Consider the following 24,181-nt stretch of genomic DNA (forward strand, 5'->3'; position numbering starts at 1 on the left):
AAACCTGGTGCCACTGCTATCTTTAATAATAATTATTTAAAACGCTATAAAATGATGTTTGCAGTCACATCTTATTTTTATGCGATATTATACTTCATTGTTGTAAATTGTGAAAACAAAAATAAAATAAAAAGTAGAAGAAAGCAATATTTTTAACACATTTAAAAACTGTACGTGATGAACGTCAGTCGAACATAAACCAAAAACAACATGAATGACAAAAGAAAAGATAATGAAAGCAGCAACCACAGCTGTAACTGTTAACTTACGTACAAAACTTCCGGGTAGGTAAGACGTCACAACTACACGGGCGTACGTTCGAATGTACAGTAAGTTGTACGTCTCCAACTCTCAGGAAAGCTTTGCCCGGTGTCCCGGTAAGTTTTGTTGCAGTATTTTCTGTTAAGATAATAAGAGATCACGTCGCTTTTACATTCATTCAATAGATTTAATGCGGTCCGATTAAAGAATTACAGCAATGTGCGTTTTCAGGTAAAACCAGAGTCAGAGGAACAAACGTAACTTGACGTTAGACAAGACGTGATCAGTGACGTGGTGTAAAGTTTAAACTGGAGCTTCATAACTTAGCTTTAGTTTAGATAAGTCTTTTTAGATACGAAATGTTAATAAGTATTGATTACGAGCGATTGATTACGTTTTATTTGCGGATGTGACATGTAGCATAACAAGTAAAATGTCCTGTTTCTTTATCTGATCAGCAGAAGTAGTTGGTTCACGTGATGGAAGGTGATTTACCTTTAATAACTAGTGATGAATATCGATTGCTTGAAACATATTGCCAGAAGAGGAGGAAACCACAGACCAGATTGAGGCAAAGTGCCTGTATGTACAGCTTCGATGCAGGTTAGACCAGAGAAATACTGTATTTGACATCTGTTTCTGACAGTATTATAACATTTATTCTCATTTTAATGTTGTGTCTTGAAAACAGGTGATGAGAAATTTAGTGATGTGGCTGAAAAACTGACCCAGATTGTAGACAACGGACTTCTTGACGAAGAACTACTCCAGCCTGTAGACAGAAGACTTAATGCTGATGAAGGAATAGAGGCAGATAGTGGTAAAGTGTACTGTTATACACAATCAGTCATCGAAATATAAACTTGTATAACAGTATTGATTATCCAGATTGTATTTGTGCTCCGGCCTCGTTATAGGTGATAAAGATGTTGACCAAGATGTTATAGAGAAGCTTGTTGACTTACTGAAGAAATCAGGGGACAACTTAAATGAAAAGGTAAACATGATTTCTGTCCAGTCTGTAGTCTAACTGGTTAGTTTTTGTTCCATATATTTTGATGTTTGGAATTTGGAACTTAATAGATACAAACCAAATGTAAGACTTCAGTAAAAAGTATTATGAAATATTATGAAAATCAATTATAAAAGATAATAATACTTATTAAAGAGTCACAATCAAAGCTGTAAAATACAGCTCAGAGGTCAAAAGTTTGCATGCACTGTGCAGAATCTGCAAAATTGTAATTATATTACCAAAGTAAGAAAGAAAGAGGGATCATAAAAAGTGTTATATATTTTATGTAGGACTGACCTGAGAAAGATAGAAGAAAATATGTTTACATATAGTCCACAAGAGAAAATAATAGTTGAATTGATAAAAATTACCCTGTTTACATACACTTGATTCTTAATACTGTTTTGTTGAATGATCCACATCTGTTTTTTGAGTCCCTTGTTTGTCCTGAACTGTTAAACTGCTTGTTATTCTTCAGAAATATCTTTAGGTCCCACAAATTCTTTCGTTTTTCAGCATTTTTGTGTGTATTTAAACTTCAAAAATGACTACGATTTTGAGATCCATCTTTTCACACTGAGGACAATTGAGGGACTCATATGCAACTATTACAGCAGGTTCAAATGCTCAGTGATGCTTCAGAAAGAAAAACCATGCATTAAGAGCTGGGGGTGAAAACTTTTTGAATTTGAGGATCAGGGTAAATTGAACTTATTTTGTCTTCTGGGAAACATGTAAGTATTGTCTGTAGCTGAAGGGCAGTACTAAATGTAAAAAAAAAAAAAAAATGTAGAAATCTTCATTCTGTTCAAAAGTTTTTACCCCCGGCTGTTAATGCATGTTTTGTTTTCTTCTGGAGCATCAGTGAGCATTTAAAACTTATTTAATAGTTGCATATGAATCCCTCAGTTGTACTCAGTGTGAAAAGATGGATCTCAAAATCATACAGTTAATGCTGAAAAGGTTCAAATACACAAAAATGTTGAAAAACCAAAGAATTTGTGGGACCTGAAGGATGTTTTTGAAGAACAGCAGGCAGTTTAAATGTTTAAGACAAACAAGGGACTCAAAAACACAGCTGTGGAGTCATTTTTATAAATTCAGCTATTATTTTCTCTTGTGGACTTTATGTAAACATCTTTTATGTGAATTATCTTATTCAAATTAAAAATAACATGCATTTTGTATGATCCCTTTTATTTTGGTCAAATAATTAACATTTTGCAGATTCTGCAAGGTGTATGTAAACGTTTGACCTCAACTGTAGCTGTTTGGTGCGCTGTCCTAAAACCTTTTCCTGCTCTTAAATGTCTTTCTCAGATTCTGAGCAACCATGAGCTTAAAGGATACCTGCAGCGTACTTTCTCTTACGACGTCTTTAAAAAACTGACCAAAACCTTCATCACAAGTGTAGTACAAGGAGGAAGTAAACGTGAGGAGATCGCCCTAGCCTTTGAGGTCACCAGCAGACTCAAAGCCCTGGACCTACAACCCATGAACAGAGCCATGGGATACGGAGCTCAGTACCTGCAGGAATACTTCGCTCCCTGGGTTAAACAGCACGGTGGCTGGGTGAGAGTTTATGCTTTATGTTTAAAAAACAATTTCAAATAAATAATTTTACTAGAAATGAATGCAGTTTACTAAATAAAATAATTACAATAATGCTCAATACACTAATCACAAGTAATCTCTTACTTAATGTAGGAGAAAGCCTTTGAGGATGACGATGATGAAGAGGTCCATTGACAAGATATACTGTGAAACATATGGCTTTTAGTGATCAAATTGATTTATATATATATATATATATATATATACACACATCTTTTTCTTCAATGCGGAAGTAAGCTTATGGGTGAGACTTCAGGTTTATTACCCGCTATAGGGAAATAATGAGAAGAATAAAAACATGCGGTAAATGGTACAACTGTTTGCACTACAAAAAAATAATATGGTATGACACCAATTTGCAATATCAAGCAGCAAAACAAACTGTTTTGTATGACTAAAAATAGCTGTACGCGGATAAGACCAGAAGCCAGACCCATAAAATTTACAAATGACTGCGCACACTCTTATGGTACAAATAAAGTGGATATTGATTAAAAATATTGATATTGTTTATTATATTATAATATACTTATAAAATATAAAAAATACATATTTGATAAATCTAGATTTTTTTTTACTTTTATTATGATATAAAATTTAGTGTTATGAATAAAATGTGTTTCTAAAAAGCAGGTCAAAATATAATGCTAAAATATAATGCTTTATTGACTGAGAAGTTGGAACAAATAAAGCATCACAAACATACTCTTTACAATCAGAGGATGCCACCGGAATGAGAATAACGCTTAATGTGCTTTTTTTTTTTTTTTAATCATTATTACATGTAAGTACCTGCCTTCATTTGCTATGAGGTTGAAATAAACACATAAATTTGTTATAATTCTGTCTTAAGCACAACATTCGGCACAAAGAGGCAAAAACTAGATAAATACTGAACGCTTTCTTTTCATTTGTGTTTCCTTTAGTGTCTTTGTAATGACTGGTTTGGAATGCCATATGATGACTATGTTTGCAATATTTCACACCTTAATTTATGTGGCATACATCCTCATAACAAGCCAAGACTAATGGACATTTAACCCAGATAATCAACATCACTGCAGATGTAACAGTATTGATGGAATTTGAATGAAATCATGTAAAACAATGCAGCTTCTACAATAAAGAACTGACTCTGACTAGCTAGATACCGAGGTACGTGTTCATTTTTCCCAGAGCGTCACAGACGGTGGTAAGGTCGCTGCGAAGATCTTGAACCACGTTCTCAATGCTCCTGGTGTCCTTCAGTAAATCGATGCTTTGGGTGTACGGGTTGTAGTAGACAGAAAAAGGCCTTTTTATTGTTTTAGCAAATTCCCTGTTGAGACAGAAACGACATTAATTGACATTGTGAAGTCTTAAGTCATTATTTTTAATTTGACTGAATAGATATATTTACCTCATTTTCTCTTTTGCCTCTTCAAAACTCTCAGAGACAAAATAAACATCTTGAAATGTTGTAATGAGGCACTCCTGGTAGCAAGTGGTTTTGGGATCAAACATCTTCACCTTTGCTTTGTCAGACAACGCATGCTGCGTAATCAAAGAGGATGATTCATTCACTTACAAACTTGACATTTAACACTTGAGCTGCATAAATATAGTTAACAAAGGGCTTCATACTCTCAACTCTCCAATAGAAGACAGCAGACCTGCTCCATAGGCTCTCAACTGGCCTTCTTGTTTGCACAGTCCAAATTCAATTGTGAAGAAATAGCACTGGAAAAAAAAGATGTTGCAAAAGTTTTGCCCAGATCTAATTGTCTCTCACTGGAGTCTGCCATGCAGAGCCAGTGATCTTATTTCAATGCAAATGCATGTGACTTAACACCATAGATCAAACTTTATGCCATGAAAAACGTCAGTGACCTTTTTATTTCAGATTTGACTGTCAGTCAAGTTCGAAATGACATTTAGGAATTCAATAAGCTGCTGTCATACTTACTGTTGCCAGTTTCTGCACATCCTCATCTGAAGCACCTAGAGATGCAAGGCCAATTTCTTGAGAAAACTGAGCAAACTTGGGATCTGCCAGGAGAGGTACGTGACCCAGCAGTTCATGGCAGGTGTCCCTGAAAACATAAGAACAGTTTAGAGGTTAGAGGTGATAAAGATAAACTACATTTTTTACAAATGAATCATCAGTGTGGGTTTATACTCACGGTTCTGGTGTGTAGAGAGGATCGGTGCTGTGACGAATGTACTGAGTGCAATTAAACACTCGATAAGCCAGACCGGCCAGAAAGTCTCGTGGTGACAGATATCCAGCCACAGGTCGTACGGTAAATCCTGATCTATCTGAAATGTTCACAATGAAAATTTTCACAGTGTTGACTTTTTAAATGAATGAAGCCATAATGCAAGTAGAAAGTAATTGAATGAATGTGACTTTCACATATTTTTTTTACCACGTAGGAATCGAGACACATCTTCCAGCTGTGGGATGTTGTCCTCTCTGTACCCACAATGCTTTGTGAGAAGAGGGAGGTTTTTTAAATACTCGCGGCAGGCATGAGTTGGATAGAGTTTTGTAAGCTCTCTGAAAATCACTCCCCATGTCTTCACTTCCTCTTCTGTGTATTCTATACGTGGGATGGGCTGCCCACTGTTAAACAAAAAAATATTTAGTGTTATATTAAGGAAGAAATGGAAAAAACTCAGCAATTTTTCTGTTATTTGGTAGTCAGTTTGCATATAAATGTTTCTTAGTGTATGGACACAACCACCCTGCAATGATAAAAATACATTCACTCCTTTTTTAAATCCCCCAAAAACCTAAACAGTCTCAGTTATCAAGCCATTTTGATTTTCTGAACAGTATGATGTCATACTGCTCAAGCCCCGCCCACAACCGCTGACGGACTGTCCCTTTTTAGCATATCTCTGTCCTCGGCCAGTAGTATGCTGTCCGCTATTTTCTCCACGTTCAAGCAGCTGTAGCGACAACGTTTTGTAAGTTATGCAGGTTTTTTGTAGTTGGATGTAAAAGAACATAAGCGTCTTAATTTTCACCCAAAATTATAGCCACTGAGGACGCAGTGGATTAGTTTTATTTTTGGTGTTTTGTTTTTGAATACACAGAAAAAATGGAAGAGAGGGGTGGGGTGAGCAGTAGCTCATTAGCATTTAAAGAGACATACACCGAAACGGCTCGCTGTGAATAGAGTTGTTTTTGACAAGGTACACAACCACTGAGGAATTTTAATCAAAGCATGTTGTGGACATTTCACGAAGAAATGTCTACAAGAACTCAATAGCAAAATCAACTACACAACAATATATAAAGTATATTATGAATCATACTAACAATTTGTAGTTCATTGCAACCTCCACAAAGTACTTCCTCCTCTCCCGATATACTTTGTCTTTGAAGCCCTGCAACAAAAAACAAATAATCACTTCATAATAAGGTTTCATTTTTAACTTTAGTTAATGCATTGGGTATCATGTACAATTCTGAACAATTTTTTAAAATCTAGGTTAATGTAATAATACTATACTATATACTAATATACTATTATTCACTGGTTAACTCCCATTAATCAGCTTTAAATGTTAAAAATGTATTATTACATTTAGAAAGTATCTACCTTTTTTCTTCCTGTAAGAGTGGGTGTGGCCATTTGTACATTTTATGGGTGTCTCAGCCGCATCCAGCTATTTTTAGCTGTAAAAAACTGCGTTTTGCGGCTTGATATTGCAAATTGGTGTGTCTTACCATATTATTTTAACATATTATCATAATTATTAGAACCATGTTTTTTAGTGCAAACAGTTTTACTGTTTACTACACTTTGTCATTGTTCTCGCTATGTCCCTATAGTGGTTAATGAACCAGAAGTCTCACCTATAGGCTTACTTCTGCATTAAGGAAAAAGGTGGATTAAATTCACAATTGCATTACTGAATATTAATGTATATTGTATAATGTATGAATAAACAGAATATATTGCTTGTTGGGACACGGTTTCATTCACTCCACCGTTGAGCTACTAAACAATTACTAAACAAATTTACTTACTGGATGGTCAGCATCCAGTTCCGAGCCATACATTAGCACTCGATGAGAGCATTGGTCCAGCTCTGAGATCTTTTGAGGAAACCATGGTATTCCTTCCCCATCTGGCAACCCACCCAAAACGCACACACAGTCCAAACAGTCTGGAATAAACAGTCAGATGAATCAGCAACATTGTCACAAAGCCAGAGCACAGTTACAATGGCTATTCTTCTAATCACTGATTTCAGGCTTACCAGTCTCTGCAGACCACACGTGTTGAGGTGTGTTATATGAGACGATGTTGACGTGGTCTTTCAGGTGCTGCACTAACTCGTTGAACTCTTTCTTCGTGCAGTTGCACTCTGCATAAATCTCCACCTCATTGGAGAGTCTCTTGGATCTCCGAGACTCGATGTGGGCCAAATTCACATGCTTTTCCTATAAACATTCGACGGCAGGATATCACTTTGGTTATTCGATATGTACCATGCATTACATATACTTGGTGTTCACTAACCTGAAAGAGCCTCAGCGCTTTCACCAGACAGCCAACTTCATTCTTCAGAGAGAAAATCACTGCTAATTTCCCAAGGTCATGAGTGGATTTCGGTTCTTCTTTGTCAGGTCTTTCATCTATCCGATTAAAGGATGTCCTGCGGAGCTGCGTGGAGGTGTTGCTTAGTGAATATAAAACTCTTAAGATGCAGAGCTGGGTTAAGAGAAAAGCTTATTTCTTTTAAAAAGTAATTTGTTTACAAGCATTAAGGGTGGTAATTAACCTCAAAAGAAGAATTTACACAGAGGCCTGTGGAACAGGAAAGAGGTGGAAGTTGATTTAGTGTGTTTTTGTTGTGACCTTAACTTTGACCTTTGACCAATTTCTGTTTTTTCAATGTCAAAACATTGCCCAGTTCCAGCTACCCAGGCTTTCAGTTACTATATTAATTTTGTAGTAAAGCACACTACAGCAACTAATTGCACTTTCCAGTGTAAATCAGTGACAATAATTTAATATATTCCACAAATTTAAATAAATTTTTGGCAATTTGATGCCCAAAAGATGGTCCATCAAAACTGTCCAGTACTCACCATGGAGGCTGCAAGATGTTGCTGGTCATACATTGCTGAATCCAAAGACATACCTCGCCGAGCCCAGTATTTGCTAGAGAACATCATCATAGCGGGTTGCATCTTTGGAATTGCTTCTTGACCCCTTTTCCTAAGAAGCCCAATAGGTGATTTAGGGGCTGTCTGCGGCCCCTTCGGGTTAGTTTGTAGTTCAGAGGACATAGTTGCTGTTTCTTGAGATGCCTTCTTTCCCTGCATCTCATAAGTCGAAGGTGTTATTGTCTCCTTAAGCTGCCCCTTCAGAGATGACTGGGAGCTCTTTGCATGTGCCACAGTACCTGACACTCCTCCCCCGGCGGTATCAGAGCTGGGATTATATACTGTGACGAATGACGTTGAGAAGGGCCACTGTCTCAAGGGGTAGGCAATCGCTCATATTAGCTTTTGAGGGGATGGCTGCTCCATTAGGAAATGTCGACACGTCCAAGCCCTGATTGAAGTGGATAAGCTCATCTCACCTTCTAGGAGAAATGAATCTAGAGCAAAATAATTCAGATTTCCATAAACGGGGAGGAGAGGGGGAGATAACAGCAAACAGGACCCGTCATTTTTTTTGATATAAAGGCCTTCGTACAGTCCTTCCGAGTCAGGATTTAGAAACACGTTCTATATAGAAAGCAAGACAAATGTAGTGAGATTAGAGCAATCCTTTCCATAAACTATGAACTTAAATGTCAGCATTATTTATGTAAACATCATTGTAAGCAAAATGCATTCAGGGCAAACTGCCTTTTGACCACAGATGCACGTTGTTTATGGGTTTGGTGAATGAGCGTGTTTGTCAGTGCACAAAATGCTGCCGTTTCTTTAATGAAAGGGAGCTAGGAGAGAGATAACATTACTGCGATGAGCAGTGAGCTATCAGCTTCCTCTGAGGCAATTTCCTGTGGAACAGGAAATGAAAGAGATGGAAGTTGATTCGGTGTGTCTTTGTTGTGGGATGTGGTTACGAGTGGATAAAAGACATTTCATCCTCAATCAGTATTTTCAGCGTCGCTCCATCTCATCTGCAAATGTCATAGCAGGCCGAATGAATGAAGACTGCCAACTTTGAATCTCACACCACATTTACATGCCAGTTGAACTTGTTTTGGTTTATGGTGTCTATCGTGATGGTTAAATTGTTGTGTTTTTGTGGGTCTTTTATCTAAGGTGACCAACTAATTACAAAGTACTCTTTCCTAATACAGCTGAAGTAAAAAGTATTCATACACCTTGCAGAATCTGCAAAATATTATTTTTCCAAAATAAGGATACAAATTCATGTTATTTTTTTAAGTACTGACCTGAATAAGATATTTCACATATAAGACATTTACATATAGTTCACAAGAAAAAAATAATAGTTGAAATTACAAAAATTACCTCGTTCAAAGGTTTACATACTCCTGATTCTTAATACTTTTACCTGAGTGTTAGTTGTTCATGAGTCCCTTGTTTGTCCTGAACAGTTAAACTGTCTGCTGTTTTTCAGAAAAATCCTTCAAGTCCCACAAATTATTAGGTTTTTTAGCATTTTTATGTATTTGAACCCTTTCCAAAAATCATTGATTTTGAGATCCATCTTTTCACACAGAAAACAACTGAGGGACTCATACACAACTATTATAGGAGGTTCAAACGCTCACTGATGGGACAGAAGGAAACACGGTGCATTAAGAGCAGGCAGGTGAAAACTTTTTCAATTTAAATATTTAAATATAATTAAATAATTTTAACTTATTTTGTCTTCTGGGAAACGTGTAAGTATCTTCTGTAGCTTCTAAAGGGCAGTACTAAATGAAAAATATGATATTTTGGCAAAAATTTACACATCTTCATTCTGTTCAAAAGTTTTCATCCCCTGCGTGAAAAGCATTGTTTTTCCTTCTGAAGCATCAGTGAATGTTTGAACCTTCTGTAATAGTTGCATATGAGTCCCTCAGTTGTCCTCAGTGTGAAAAGATGGATCTCAAAATCATGCAATCATTGTCGGAAGGGTTCAAATACACAAAAATGCTGAAAAACCAAAGAATTTGTGGGACCTGAAGGATTTTTCTGAAGAACAGCAGACAGTTTAACTATTTAGGACAAACAAGGGACTCATGAACAACTATCATTAAAAAAAAAAGCACACAGCTGTGGATCAAGAATTAAGAATCAAGTGGATGTAAACTTTTGAATGGGGTCAATTTTATAAGTTTAACTATTATTTTCTCTTGTGGATTATATGTAAACATGTTTTATGTGAAATATCTTATTTAAATTAAGAATAACATGCATTTTATATGATCCCTCTTATTTTGGTAAAATACTGAACATTTAGCAGATTCTGCAAGGTGTATGTAAACTTTTGACTTCAACTGTACATAATACAAAAAGGCTCATTTCACTAAACAAAGAAAACAGAAGGTGTAATATAAATATAACTCACAATCTAATGGAAGGAAGACAGATTTTAATTTGAATCTGAATTATTTAGGAAAAGGGCAAACTGATAAGAACAAAAAATATATAATATTCAACAATGGATACCCCACCATTTAAACATTATGAAAACTCTCTCAGTACAATGAGAAGGAATGATTATTTCAATGAAAGACAATATGGTACAAGATATTACAAAAATAATGCTTTGGGGATCCTTTTGGATCCTAGTTTTACATTCATATATTTTCTCTGGGATATTTTACAATGTGGCATTTGGTAGCAAATATCTACATGACACCCAATACTGTTCATCTTGCTGGAATATGGGGGCTATAAAATCTGTAATATACATCACGTAGTGCTGTACACTAGGAAATGAAGGCTACTTTGCAGCCGTTGTGTGTTGTTTCTTTTAAGTGGCTGTGGCCGTTTGAGACGAGGTGATCTTGTCTGTGTGTGGATCTCGGTGAGGTCTGAGGTGACTCAAGTATTCCATATTCACTGGTTTCTAATGCTGCTGAGGGTTCAGCGACTGTGTTGAGACCCAGAATCTCACTCACTGAATGGGGCAAGTCCTTAGAGGGAATCAGAAGAGATTCTTGTATTAACGGGATAAAATAATCACATAATACTGAGAAAAAAAAAGTGTTATAGATCACATACCCCACTAAATGCAATCATGCTTAGGACTTACCTTACAATTCTTTATCTGCATGCAGATAGCTTCTGATTTGATAAGGATTTCTTCAATGTCTAGTTTCATGGAGAGTTCATTTATATGCTGTAAAGAAAACATAACAGGTGAAGAATTTCTCCACTAATAAAATTTCTAAAGCTAATTTATGTATGTTATAAAACATACAAACTACCGTTCATATTTTGGGGTTGGTATGTTTCTTTTTGTAAGGTTTTTCATAAAAATCTCTAATGCTTACCAAGGTTGCATTTATTTGATACAATACAGTAAAACCTCTAATATTGTGAAATATAACACTTTAAAATAAGTGTTTTCTATTTAAATAAATTTTAAAATGTAGTTTATTCCTGTGATGGCAAAGCTGTATTTTCAGTAGCCATTACTCTTAAAAACACAAAATTAAGGTTTGAGGAAATTTTCAGGATTTTTCTCCATATAGTGGACTTCAATTGGGATAAAGGGGTTTCAATGCAGCTTCAAAGGGCTCTACATGATCCCAGGCGAGGAATAAGGGTCTTCTCTAGCAAAACAATAGGTCATTTTCTAAAAAAAAATACAAATTTCTATACTTTTTAACCACAAATGCTCATCTTGCACTAGCTGTGCGATGCACGGTTACGATTTCACGCATTTCGTATTCACGTTTGAAAAGTCCTTCATCTGTGTACTCCGGTTCAAAAAGGTAGATCAGGGTGAAAAACTCCATCTCATTTTTTCCTCCAACTTTAAAATCGTCCAACACTGTTGTTTTATCTTTTTTTTGTAAAGGCCATTTGACTTTTTGCATGTTTGCTTTGTAGACACTGGGTCACTACTTCCACCTACGTAATGCGTGAAGTTGAGAAAGTATTCGTGGTTAAAAAGCATATACAGTTTTATTTTGGGGGGGGAGAAACGACCAATTGTTTGACTAAATAAGACCCTTATTCCTCAGCTGGGATCATATAGAGACCTTTGAAGCTGCACTGAAACTGTAATTTGGATTTTCAACCGTTGATCCCCATTGAAGTCCACTATATGGAGAAAAATCCTGGAATGTTTTCCTCAAAAATTGTTTCTTTTCAACTGAAGAAAGAAAGACATGAACATCTTCGATGACATAGGGGTGACTAAATTATCAGGAAATTTGAATTCTGGAATGAACTAATCCTTAAAAAACACTTGTGCTATGTAATATTTTTTGTTTGAAATGGTGATATATTCTTTGACACACAGAAAGTTTAAAAGAACAGCATTTTTTTAAGTTGAACACTTTTGTAACATTAGAATAGTTCTTTACTGTCAATGCATCCTTGCTAAATAAAAGTATTCATTCAAAATTTCACATTTCTAAATTTGAATTTAACTTTGAATGGTAGTGTATAAGATACAGTTAACACTAACCTTCAGGATTTCATTGAATCCATATTTTCTGTCCATAATTTTTTGTTTCTCTGAGTCTAAAATGGCACAGCACACCAGAAGGTGAAAGTTTTGGCAAGGCAGTCTGGTCCACATGACCTGAACGAGAAAATATAAATTAAATAAAACATTAAATCAAATGCCAATAAAACAGTTAATCAACATGACCACAGCCAGTAGCTGCTGTGTACTGACAAAACAGTACAGATGGGCAATAGTTATTACACACCTCCCAAAGGCGTAGGACGTCCTGAAAATGTAGCTCTCTCTTAAATCGGATCAATAACCAGCGAAAACAGAAATATAAGTACCCAGAATCCTGTGCCTCTGCAAAACCGCATAAACACAGAAAAGAACACATTGGCTACTAATGGTCACAGAATCCTGTAAAGTCATTTCTAATTAGTCTTCCTCTTATATCTTACCTAGATAGTTCCAGAAGGCAAGATCTAGCAGCCGAAGCAAAGTGCTGAGTTGGATTAGTTGAGTCTTCATCCCCTGCATCTGCTCTTCAAAGTTTTCATGCTGTAACAAACACGAACAGTTATAAAAAACCAAAACTTTCTCCTGAACAACTACAAGTAAGCCTTTTGTAGGACAATCAAGTCCATTAAATGTGCTTGCGCACAACAACAATAGCGTGAGGACAGAAACATGCTTTATTGATGCGGCCAAATCTTCTCATACCCAGCAAACCCGAGTGCTAAAGAGAGATGTGCTGTAACAAACACATTGCATTACCATTTCATCCATGAAGGAAACAAAGCACCAGAAGGCATCCACTTCATTCTCCATCACAAAGAGGATGGGAGACAGCAGATCACTCATGCCCTGCACATACCCTGCGCAGGAACAAGAAACTGGGTAAATACAAGCAACACGACACTGAAAAGCACTTAACATTATCCATAATCTAAATAACTGGATGTGCAATTAAAATCACACTGACATAAACAGAAGGGTTGTTTTTAAATGATTGGTAAAAACAAGGTATCAGCATGGGAGTATACATAACAGATCTTTTTTATTAAGAAAAGCTGCACTGAATGATGTTTCAAACACATGTAGTCACTTGCCTAGATCAAAGTCGTACATGCAGTAAGTCATCAGTATGTCATGTAGTAATATCAAGCCAGGGTTGTCCAGGCCTTCATAAAACTTATTATTTCGGTCAGTTCGGTTCACATCTTTTTCTAAAAAAAATTCAACAACTCAAATTGAGCTTCATTCAGGTAATGAAAAGCATGAAGAGCATTTTTAAAACAACTAAAGGATAAAACTTGCGATGTAATGAAATACACACCAATAAGGCTTCTGTAATCTCGTAACCTTGAGTTTCTCCTTTCCTGCTCTTCGCTTACTGATTTCCACTGGAGCTTCATTCTGAAGTATTCATCACTGTTAAAAGGAGAACACATGATGTTATGTATGCCTAGTCTGATAAGAATGGAGCTTTAAATCAAACGCTGTAGATACTCTGAGGAAAACATGCATACGTTTTTCTCTTTTGCAGGAGCTTCCTTTCTTCATGAGTGCTGTTCCATGGAAAATAGCCAAGCAAAAATTTCCAAGCCTCTTTTCTCACTGCATGGCAAAGGCCCTGTTGAGATCAAATCAGCAGCGTTGATAAACTACAGTGTCTGAAATATTTTGAAACAGGTTCACTAGACATGTCTAAACAGGTCTGGTGTTAAGTGAAAGGAAGAAACATCGGACACTACAACAGCTTTATTTAAACATGAATCCTGCATGTTCTGCATCACTTGCGGAGCCTCTGCCGCCTCAATACAAGAGAATATAAACACAAACATACTCTCTCAAACTTCTATGAGAGTCACTTCTTAAGCATTTTACAGTTTCTTTTGAGAAAAACTATTGTCATATCACAAACAAACAGAAATTCAGAAATTAGTCAAAATAAAACATAATTAAATATTTTATATAAATAAAATAGAATTGGGTTTAACTTGAACAAACTGTGACTAAAATAAAATTCCTTAATGTAATGATAGCACTGCTACTACTAATAAAATTATTATTAAATTAAATTAAAATATTTTTTAAGGAAAATTAAAAATATTACTAAAAAATTTACTGGAATTTATTTAGAGGAAAAATACAGAATTTTAAAAATAAAATAAAATAAAATAAATAAATACATGAATAATAATAAATTCAAGTTTTATTAAATACATTAATTAGAGATTCAATTACAAACTACTAAAACTGGATGAAATCAGACATCCAGAAATTAATGGAAATCACAGAATTTGGTAAAAAAACAAAAACAAAACATTTTATAGGTCCTCAGAAATGTTTTTTTTTTTTTGTTAAACCTTTAATAAAATGTTTTGTTTTTGATGTAGAATGAGTAAAACATTTTTTAATAAGAAATTAGTACTTTCATTCATCAAGGATGCATTAAACTGATAAAAAAGTGTCAGTAAAACATTTATACTGTTACAAAAAGAATTTATATTTTGTCCTTCTGAACTTCAAAGAATCTAGAAATAAATCCAGGGAATCCAAAGAATCCAGAAAGAAAAAAAAATCCAGAAAAAAATGTGCTGAAAAAAATTTGTTCAAAATTAAGTTTCAACCTTGATACAACCATTTCTAACTAAAGCCGAGCACCAAATCAGCATATTAGAATGATTATGACATTAAGGACTGAAGTAATGGCTGTTGGAAATTCATCTGTCATCACAATAATAATGTGTTACAATATTAAAACCTTTTTACTAATCAAATAAATGGTAGGTAGGGTATGTGATTTCCTTTACGATGCGGAACAAAGGCACAAATCTACCACAAAGGTTAACAAAAGCGGTTAACAAGGGTAAAGCTGAGGTAATAAAACCACAATCAAAAAGGTGACAGCTAAAGACTACAGTGAAAAAGGGGAAGAATGTTCAAAGACCACAACCAGCATAGGCAACAGGCAAAGAATATCCTGTGGGCCAGATATTACGTACATTAATGGGCTACAGGAAGATATTCAAGGTAACTTCTTACCCCTTTAAATATAACATCTTTTAAGTGAGGTACATTGGTTATTCTTCCCTCTGAGTCCTGGTACTTTGCCCATTCCTCCATTGTTACTGGCCCCCTTCTTTGCACCTCTGGCCTCGGTCCCAGATCAAGCTGGAACAAAGACACCTCAAATCAGTTTACCATAAGAGTATTTTTTTGTACAGGATTCCTCATGTCTAGACTCAACCGAGTCAAAGTTTGGGCTGCACTCACTCTGGTGATGACTTCAAATCCAGGCTCTTCCTGCTGGTTAATCTCTAGTCCAGGAATGAGCTCTCCCAACAAATCTGCCACCTCCTCAGCAGGCCTCTGCTGACACTCCAATTCAGGCGCCCGAAATGCATCAAAGAGGTAGTTTGTGACTTTGGAGAAGCCACCAAGTGTTGTTGTGTAAGGATCTTTCTTGAATTTCTGGTTGGAGAGTGAATAATACTGTGAATATAATACTGCATTCAATCACATTAATGAGTATTTTTATATGGTCACTATTAGAATTTCCAGTGCAAATCACAAACCTGTACAAAGCCATAGTTTGAATCATCCAAAAGATTCTCAAAGGACTGTGAGAAGGCTTTGCTGTAGGTGCTGACAATCAAAACACTTTCATCATCGGGACTCCTTTGAAAGACAGATAATCTTTCTTAATTGCATAATCTTAAAGTAATACCATCATAATTTGAAGAGTACACATAAAAACAAGTATTCGAATTGTAAACACATGACATCACTGGTCATATCACTCTGGGGTTTGAATGACGGGAGAAGCCGAGCAGACAAAGCCAAGCCTATGTTTCATTATGGAGACTCAGATAAGAACTTTAATAACAGCTATCTTTTCCTCGCCAGCGCTGAATTCAGCATGCTTACTGCCGGATTTAATCTGGTGTGATATTTAACGCAGAGGAGAGGAGTGTCTTCCTGTCCCTTTTATAAAGCCTTAACTCTAAACGAACAGCTGCTGTTCGACCTTACATGAATCACGCTCACGGCCTTTCGCCACAGAACACATGCTGGACTTCCTCAAAGGTGGCGAGATACTAGGTCTCGTTTGCATGCAGATTGGGTTGCAGTTTGATGTGTTCAGTTTTAAAAGAGGAAATCTTTGGATGAAAAACTCCGTGAGTCAATTTTAGTGGCTGCGGTATTTAGTGAATTCAAAGGTCAAGGGTCACTTTTATCTAAAAACTGGAAGAATGAAAAAATGATCAGATGATTCTGATCAGATGATCAGATATGACAGTACAAATGATTTTGTAAAAGCCAAATTAAGGCTTATTAAGGCTTGTTATGCACTTTCCTATGCCTTTTGTTAGTATTCATAGTGTGAACAATGCGCTCACACTGAAAACCCCAAAAAGAAAAAATGCACTCAAATGAACCAGGAAGTGTGAAATGTGGCCACTTCATGCAACTGTTGTAGCTTTCCTTATGTAGTGGAGGGGGAGAGGCTACAGATTTTGATGTTTTATGAAATAAACTTATAAAATTACAAAACCTCACAACAAAAATACACTACATGGTAAATAAACAATGCACAGTATAAGTACACAATGTATAGTTTTGAACACAATATTTAGCTTCACCAGAGTAAGGCATTTACCATTAAAGGTGTACTAAGCAATTTTTGGAAAACGCTTTTGACCACAGACCACGGAACGAGTCCCAAAACACACTTGTAGCCAATCAGCAGTAAGGGGCATGTCTTATAATACAGAGCAGAGAGCTTTCACTTTGAGTGCACAGGACGGATATTAGCAGATCGACTATAGATAGAGAGAAATGGAAGATAAAAAATGAGAAAAACATCTGAGAAACAAAACATTAAGAAGAAGGGTTACAATCAGACAAGAGGTAAATATCGAAGCAGCTTTCCAGCGGAGAGAACTCAGGGAGCGGGAAGAGCATGAATCGGATGCCGAGGTTGCGTTACCTTTTTGATAGGTGAGTAATGTTGATTTTGCAGTCTGAATATGCTTGTTTGTCATCTTCGATCGTCGTTATGCCAGGGTTGTGTACGTTCGTGTGGAGCGGAGTTATTAAAATAGGGGTGAGGTCTTATTGGTGCGTGGGCGTGTTTATTTTGGTGCTTTTAAATGTCAGCATCGTTTGGCAAAAATCTCCTTTAAGTTTAAAAAACAACTCTGTTTATTAATTAAAAATAAAAGATAAAAAATGCACATTTAATTGATTTCAATAATCAAAAATTCAAAAATTAATATTTATTTTTTACCATTAACCTTTTTAAAATCATGTTTGTGCATTTTAATTAATCTCAATCAAACTCCAGATGGGTTATTTTGATTAAGGAAAAATAACTTAAAAATAACTAAAAAAAATTACAGCTAACTAACACAATAAAAACATGATGACATAATAAAAAACATAATTTTAAACTCTTCATATTTTAATATATTTAGTTGTATTTTCCACTGCATAAGGAGTGTAGCATTACATTCTTTATGGGTTTTACAATTAAGGATAAAAAAATATTAAATTACTTTATTTTAAATTACTAAGTTTTGACCAGTCAGGTCTTCATCAGGCAATGATTAAAGACCTGACAGGTCAAAACTTCTCATGAATAAGTTCAATAAATTTTAAGTTAAGTTGGCACAAGTGGTTAGTAAATCTGGCCCCAAATCTGGGTATAGACCAATTTCGGTGTTTGTAAACAGTGATGATGGTTTTTTGTGGGAGGAGCCAATCTGGCGGCAGAAAATGACAGTTAAAGTAGCAGTCTATGGAAGCCATGGAATAAAAGAACAAAAAAAGGTAATTTTAATTTTTATATTTCAAATTTAAAAATTCATACTCGCAATTTCGAGATTATATTTCTATATCACTTCAGGCTTTTTTTCCCTCAGAATTGACAAACTCACAACTGCTGAGTTATAAAGTCTGAACTAGGAGCTACAAACTTGCATTTTTGAGGGGAAAAAAACAGAATTGTAAAATGATAATGTAAAAATGATAAAATATAGGTAAATGTTATGTAAAATGTTAGTTTAATAAATATATGCTTTAAAAGTAGAGCAATCATAGCAGGCTTCATCCATATTATGTCCGTTTAAACGCTTGCATTTAGTTTCAAATTGCGTTTTTGACGACAGTATTTTATAACAATGATTTGCATTCCAATTCTGACACCCAAAGGCACAACATTTTTCTCTCTTATTCGATGGAATTTAACCATTTCCCTCTTGTTACCAGTGTTTTTCTGCCACCAAATGTGTGTGCAACCGCAAGTGACGTAACTGTGACGTCTACTCCAAATTGGTATATTGGATGTGCGTACCTATTTTGTATTCTTCTACAATAATTTAACTATAACTCATCCTAAGAGTGCTGGTTCTGTGCAGAACTGCTTATAAGGTATTCAACATCTGTAACTCATGACTACACTCTACTGGGCTACTGCTGCATTAAAAAACAAACTATTCAGATCTCTCATAAATAGAATGATATTGAAATAGATATTGCACAATATTTGCCTATGGCTGAGCCACAGATTAGGCCTGACCTATTTAGACTAAATGTACCCCTGACACTTCACTTACTCGTTGATCTGAACTGATTTCCTCAGGCTATCCAGGAATGCTGCGCTCCCGCCCTGGTGGAAATGAATAGCTGGTAGTGCTGTGCCATCCTTCAAGCGGAAAGTGATGTATGACCAGCCCTCACATTTGACTGTGATAGACCTGAGGTCACACACGTTAAAAAAGAAGGCCCACTTGTTCCGGTCATTTGCGTGGTTTGATCCACCTGTGACAATATGACAATAAATAATAAGCTTGGTCACCATTACAGATTTCCATCTTCAAAAAGAGGTATTTTTAAAGCAGTTCAACCACATTTGGCTCATGTAAGTGAAACTGTTTACCATCTCCATGTGAGTGCACTTTTCTCCGGAACGAGACAGCGTTGATCATGTCCCACTCTGTTTCATAGCTCAGCTGATGGTCAAGAGGACGGTGAGGGTTATCTTCTGAACTCTGCGTCCACTCCACCACTGAGCTGGAGTCCTTCCCATAATTAAATTTAAACAAAATCAGGTTATCCTAATCCAGAACTAATCAGAATGCAAGTAGAGAGCACAGATGAACTGCAGGAGTAATTTAAACTCTCAGTCAACATGCAAAATATCTCACAGATGAAACAGGAAATGCATAATTTATGAGTGGACTAACAAACCTTGCAGGCACACAGCATGTTTGAGGGATCGGCATCCTCCAGTGGTTTGTATTCCACAAGGGTTTCACCATCCTACAGATAAAAAAGAAACAAATAAGATATTGAAAGATACTGATAGATTGCTATGAAATTAATTGTTTTTTCAGCAAATGAACTACGATAATAAGAATGATAATAATGTTTCTTAAGCATCAACATCTTAGAATGATTTCTGAAAAATTGTTTATTAACGTGTGTTTGAATGACAGTGTATTAGCTGTCCTAACAATGACACAAGAATGTGGAATAACATCTTAAGTACGTCACACTGACGCAATTTAGGAAAATCATAATAATCCCATAACAAGACACTCATTAAATCTAAATATTATTTCTAGCAACTGACAAAGCTCATACCTTTTCAACAATCCTGAGGAACCCCGATATTAAATCCTGATCCTCAGATTCATCTGCAGATGAGTGAATGAAGACTCCCTCGTGTTCAAACACCACCTGCAAAACAAAGAAAGTATACACCTAAACTAAGTATATGTTAAGAGAACATTACACAGTTTGGTTAACAATGAACAGACATGTTATTCTTTCTAAATAGGTCACTAAAAACAAACATTTCAGGATCCTGTTACAGTACTCCGCTCCCTGTGCCTTAAAAGGCAAGTTAGTCTGCAGCCTGAGGCTTGAACTTCAGGAACTGACAGCTCCTGTCATGCCGACACAAACAGAATGTTCTTGAAGGCTCACTTACAATAAAAAAACATGAAACTGATCACTGAAAAACTAAAAATAACCCTTGGAAAATAACTTGCACCACATGAGCATTGTACAAGGTTCCATGTTATGATTTCCATATTAACTCCGTGTGGTATTGGTAGCTGTGACTGCTAAATCACTCAACCATCAAAACATAATGGTGGTAAAGGTATTTGCTCATACATGAGACACGAGAAAATGAAAATGAGATTCTGTAGTGCTAAGAAATAGCTCATTACGAGAATCTGACATATTGAAAGATAGCTTTTTTTATGGATTGAATTCAACTGTCAGTCATCTAGCTTAAAACATTTTTATTATCTAGATTATGATCTTCATAAACCTGCCAACCAGCTCATGAGCCAACACTGGTTAAGCACAGACACAATTGTATTTTTTTAGTTTTTACTGTCCGAATGCCTCAAATACGTTAGATATTGCAGTTGTGGTGTAACTGGCAGCGTAAACGCTGCTTCTGACGTCCGTGTTTTTCGCAGTTTTATCAGCAGTATGTCAGAGTGTTTGGGTGTTAGCAGCCAGGCTAACTGTTGCTAACACACAGCAGTTTATCAGACCAGTCTACCATCTATTTCCCAGCACCGACAGCTCATAAATCTAGTCAAACAGAGTACCTACACCACAACCCACTTAAAAACACCGATAAAATTGAGCTATCTGCCGTTTTGACCGTGTATTGACTTATAAAACTGCATGCTCAGTACCTTGGGAGGAGTTGTGGCCGCCATGTCGACTGCTAAATAGACTACGTAGCACCGCTCACGTGCCTGTCAGCGATCCACAACAACACTGACGAGTCATTTTCCGCATGGCCAACGCCGCGCATGCGCACTGACGTATTTAAAAACGCGAGTTTTCAATAATAATAATAATAATAATAATAATAATAATAATAATAATTAAAAGTTGGTCGTGGTTGCCCTGAAACTGCTTTACATTTATTTTCGCCACTATGTTATTATATTTGCTTATACACTAACGCGTATACACTAACGTTTGTGAAATATTTTTACTATTTAAAATAACTGCTTTCTATTTGAATATAGTTTAACATGTAATCCATTCCTGTGATCAAGGCTAAATTTTCAGCATCATTACTCCAGACTTCAGTGTCACATGATCAAGAAACATTTAATTAATTATTATTATTAATATTATTATTATTAATACTATCAATATTTAAGTTGAGTACATTTTTTTTTAGTCAAAAGTGATGACAAAGACATTTATAATGTTACAAAAGACTTCTATTTCAAATAAATACTGTTCTTCTGAACTTTCTATTCATCCTTCCGGAATGGTTTCTGAAGGATCATGTGACTGGAGTAATGTTGCTAAAAATTCAGCTTTTTATTCACAGCTATAAATTACATTTTAAAATATATTCAAATAGAAAGCAGTTATTTTAAATAAAAATATTTAACGATATTACATTAAAATCTTTATTTAACAATGTAAATTAAAATACTTGTATTTACTTGTTAATTTACACACACAAAAAAACAATATTTAACATTTATTTAATTTAATATTTAACTACTTAAATATTGAATTAAATGAAAAAGCTATCAAGTTTTTATGTATTTGTAAGTTGTGCAGTTGAGAAATACAAATTGGTTATGTTTTGACTCGTTTTTGTTTTCTCGAGTATCCTCAATTCCCTGTCATTTTCTCTATGTTCCCTGTTTTTTTCTTGAAAGTCAGATTTTTTTTTATTGAATTTTCAACAATGAAAAAGTTACAAATATATATGCATGTTAATCGACTAGAAATACCTTTTGCAATAAAAATCAGTCATATAACTACTATATCTATTTTTTTCAACAACAACAATCAACAACACAACTTCTCAGCTTTACTGTTGTTCTTTATAAAAAAAAAATAAATTATAAAAAAAATCGCAGGTACCTACTGGGTACAACTGACATATATTTTACTTTATGTATATTTTACTTTATAACGTTTAAGAATTTTAATTGTACTCTCAATCTCCGAACTTTAATGATATTACAATTCATAAACAAGACTATTGTAGTAGTTACCTGAATTATTTTCTCAGAAACGTAGAAAACAATTAACGAAATTCGAGAACAAAAAAAAGATTTTAGTGCAGGCCTAACGTTAACTACAACCGAAGAAAGTCAGGCACAGACGAACCTTGAATGCCCTCTAGTGGTTTCCACTACAACAGGACTTTTATTTTGAAACGTAACTCACACTGGCGGGAAACTTGTGTGTCAGCAGAAGATCATGTACAATTCCGGATTTGAGAAGTGTGTGTTTACGAATATCTATGAGTAGTATAATTCTGTCAATTCATGTACACAGTCACTTGTTTCGTCTTGTCAACGAGAAGGGCAACAGAGCAGGACGAATTGTGATTTGTGTATCCTGAAAGAAGAAACAGATAAAGGAATGGTTCAAATAATCATCTCGAGGTTGGTACAAGGACTTAAGCTGTTTTTACAGGTCATGATCTAAAAGCTCTTATTGAAAATGTTTTTCGGTGTGTCCTGCAGTAAAGCTGGTGAAGGTCCAGCTGAATGGCTCCTGGTGGAGCTGCAGGGAGAAATGGTGTCCAGACAGAACACTGGACTTGCTGGAAATCTAATGGGAGACCTGCACTACACTAAAGAGGTTTGTCTTTCTCTAATAATTGTGACCCTTGACCGCAAAACCAGTCATAAGGGTCAATTTTTTAAATTTTTTAGATTTATACAATTACATATCAAACGTCCCATTGAGGTATGGTTTGTTAGGATAGGACAATATTTGGCAGAGAAACAACTATTTGAAAATCTGAGGGTGCAAAAAAATCTAAATATTGAGAAAATTGCCTTTAAAGTTGTCCAAATGAAGTTCTTAGCAATGCATTGTAATAAAAAAATAAGTTTTGATATATTTACAGTAAGAAATTTACAAAGTATATTAATGGAACATATCTTGATGATTTTGGGCGTAAAATAAAAATCAATAACTTTAACCCATACAATGTATTCTTGGCAATTGCTACAAATATACCCGTGCTACTTAAGACTGGTTTTGTGGTTCAGGGTCACAACTGGTCTCATCTCAGCCTGAAATGATAAGAAATTGTATTTTTGCAGTACATTGTAAATGCTTTTTATTGTGAAAGACAGTTTGGACTAAATATGGAAACAGATAAAATGCTGAAAACACTTTTATATCTATTTACCTATGGTAAATTCTTGATTTGTCCTCTCTCCAAGGGTGTACCGGTCCTAATAGTCGGACATCACATCCTCTATGGCAAACAGGTCAAACTGGAGAAGCCCTTTGCTGTTCTGATGAAGCACTCCGGACTCCCTCAGAATGAAGACGACGCAATGGAAACAAACCAAGAGAACCCAACATTTTACACAGTTTCTGCCCTCATCAAAAAGAAGCTAATTTTTAAAACCCGACCCAAACCCATCATCACTAATGTGCCAAAGAAGGTATAACTTATGTTCAGATATCAGAGACTGACTGATCAGCACGGAATTCTAGACTTGTAACATTTATATTCACATACGGTTGTTTTGAATGGTGGATTAGTATCTTTGTACATTGTCACGAATGTGAACAAATATAAATTCCAAGTAATGTAAGTAATAGGCCCAAAAAAGTAAAGAAATGCTCATTTTTTAAAATTGAAGTTTAT

At 35.4% G+C, this 24,181-nt stretch overlaps 4 protein-coding genes across 7 annotated transcripts; 2 read left to right on the forward strand and 2 right to left on the reverse strand.

Moving 5' to 3' along the window:
* Positions 1–288: 288 nt before the first annotated feature.
* On the forward strand, positions 289–4,038 carry si:ch211-218c6.8 (apoptosis facilitator Bcl-2-like protein 14). Of its 4 annotated transcripts, none has more exons than XM_051135518.1 (6): positions 289–377; positions 720–864; positions 953–1,081; positions 1,179–1,258; positions 2,597–2,848; positions 2,984–4,038. In XM_051135518.1, exons 2-6 carry the CDS (start codon positions 741–743, stop codon positions 3,023–3,025), a joined length of 627 nt encoding a protein of 208 aa, XP_050991475.1. In that variant the 5' UTR covers positions 289–377; positions 720–740; the 3' UTR covers positions 3,026–4,038. The 4 variants fall into 4 exon arrangements, with proteins under 4 accessions (XP_050991475.1, XP_050991477.1, XP_050991478.1 ...); XM_051135520.1 differs by having other exon boundaries at positions 953–1,078; XM_051135521.1 differs by having other exon boundaries at positions 720–843.
* On the reverse strand, positions 4,028–9,440 carry tph2 (tryptophan hydroxylase 2 (tryptophan 5-monooxygenase)). The gene is made up of 12 exons (XM_051135517.1): positions 8,861–9,440; positions 7,980–8,624; positions 7,408–7,551; positions 7,145–7,328; positions 6,912–7,051; positions 6,198–6,265; positions 5,299–5,495; positions 5,053–5,188; positions 4,836–4,962; positions 4,514–4,609; positions 4,290–4,423; positions 4,028–4,208 (listed from the first exon to the last, which is right to left on the reverse strand). The coding sequence occupies exons 2-12, from the start codon at positions 8,214–8,216 to the stop codon at positions 4,034–4,036; spliced, it is 1,638 nt and encodes a 545-aa protein (XP_050991474.1). The 5' UTR covers positions 8,217–8,624; positions 8,861–9,440; the 3' UTR covers positions 4,028–4,033.
* A 995-nt stretch (positions 9,441–10,435) lies between these two features.
* Positions 10,436–21,307, reverse strand: tbc1d15 (TBC1 domain family, member 15). The gene is made up of 17 exons (XM_051135889.1): positions 21,222–21,307; positions 20,146–20,241; positions 19,750–19,821; positions 19,439–19,580; positions 19,116–19,320; positions 16,074–16,176; positions 15,772–15,969; positions 15,541–15,669; positions 14,022–14,125; positions 13,829–13,923; positions 13,602–13,718; positions 13,267–13,367; positions 12,951–13,050; positions 12,755–12,852; positions 12,508–12,624; positions 11,122–11,208; positions 10,436–11,002 (listed from the first exon to the last, which is right to left on the reverse strand). Exons 1-17 carry the CDS (start codon positions 21,243–21,245, stop codon positions 10,796–10,798), a joined length of 1,995 nt encoding a protein of 664 aa, XP_050991846.1. The 5' UTR covers positions 21,246–21,307; the 3' UTR covers positions 10,436–10,795.
* Positions 21,308–22,692: 1,385 nt separating this feature from the next.
* Positions 22,693–24,170, forward strand: chtf8 (CTF8, chromosome transmission fidelity factor 8 homolog (S. cerevisiae)). The gene is made up of 3 exons (XM_051135894.1): positions 22,693–22,955; positions 23,037–23,154; positions 23,748–24,170. Exons 1-3 carry the CDS (start codon positions 22,933–22,935, stop codon positions 23,979–23,981), a joined length of 375 nt encoding a protein of 124 aa, XP_050991851.1. The 5' UTR covers positions 22,693–22,932; the 3' UTR covers positions 23,982–24,170.
* The last annotated feature ends 11 nt before the right edge of the window (positions 24,171–24,181 follow it).

The sequence above is a fragment of the Labeo rohita genome, chromosome 18 (genome assembly GCF_022985175.1).
Source record: "Labeo rohita strain BAU-BD-2019 chromosome 18, IGBB_LRoh.1.0, whole genome shotgun sequence".
In the NCBI taxonomy this organism is placed as follows: domain Eukaryota; kingdom Metazoa; phylum Chordata; class Actinopteri; order Cypriniformes; family Cyprinidae; genus Labeo; species Labeo rohita.

What these genes read in the sequence shown, in the direction of transcription:
- chtf8 (XM_051135894.1), top strand. Translation starts at nt 22,933, where the DNA reads ATGGTTCAAATAATCATCTCGAG. An exon ending in GTTCAAATAATCATCTCGAG is followed by an intron (nt 22,956 to 23,036) that starts GTTGGTACAAGG and finishes TGTGTCCTGCAG; the next exon opens with TAAAGCTGGTGAAGGTCCAG. An exon ending in ACCTGCACTACACTAAAGAG is followed by an intron (nt 23,155 to 23,747) that starts GTTTGTCTTTCT and finishes CCTCTCTCCAAG; the next exon opens with GGTGTACCGGTCCTAATAGT.
- si:ch211-218c6.8 (XM_051135518.1), top strand. Translation starts at nt 741, where the DNA reads ATGGAAGGTGATTTACCTTTAATAACTAGTGATGAATATCGATTGCTT. An exon ending in TATGTACAGCTTCGATGCAG is followed by an intron (nt 865 to 952) that starts GTTAGACCAGAG and finishes TCTTGAAAACAG; the next exon opens with GTGATGAGAAATTTAGTGAT. An exon ending in GGGACAACTTAAATGAAAAG is followed by an intron (nt 1,259 to 2,596) that starts GTAAACATGATT and finishes TGTCTTTCTCAG; the next exon opens with ATTCTGAGCAACCATGAGCT.
- tph2 (XM_051135517.1), bottom strand. Translation starts at nt 8,216, where the DNA reads ATGCAGGGAAAGAAGGCATCTCAAGAAACAGCAACTATGTCCTCTGAA. An exon ending in AACTGGATGCTGACCATCCA is followed by an intron (nt 6,266 to 6,911) that starts GTAAGTAAATTT and finishes TTTTTGTTGCAG; the next exon opens with GGCTTCAAAGACAAAGTATA. An exon ending in GTTGCAATGAACTACAAATT is followed by an intron (nt 5,496 to 6,197) that starts GTTAGTATGATT and finishes TTTGTTTAACAG; the next exon opens with TGGGCAGCCCATCCCACGTA.
- tbc1d15 (XM_051135889.1), bottom strand. Translation starts at nt 21,245, where the DNA reads ATGGCGGCCACAACTCCTCCCAAG. An exon ending in AGATTACAGAAGCCTTATTG is followed by an intron (nt 13,719 to 13,828) that starts GTGTGTATTTCA and finishes AATTTTTTTTAG; the next exon opens with AAAAAGATGTGAACCGAACT. An exon ending in TGCAGATAAAGAATTGTAAG is followed by an intron (nt 11,003 to 11,121) that starts GTAAGTCCTAAG and finishes ATTCCCTCTAAG; the next exon opens with GACTTGCCCCATTCAGTGAG.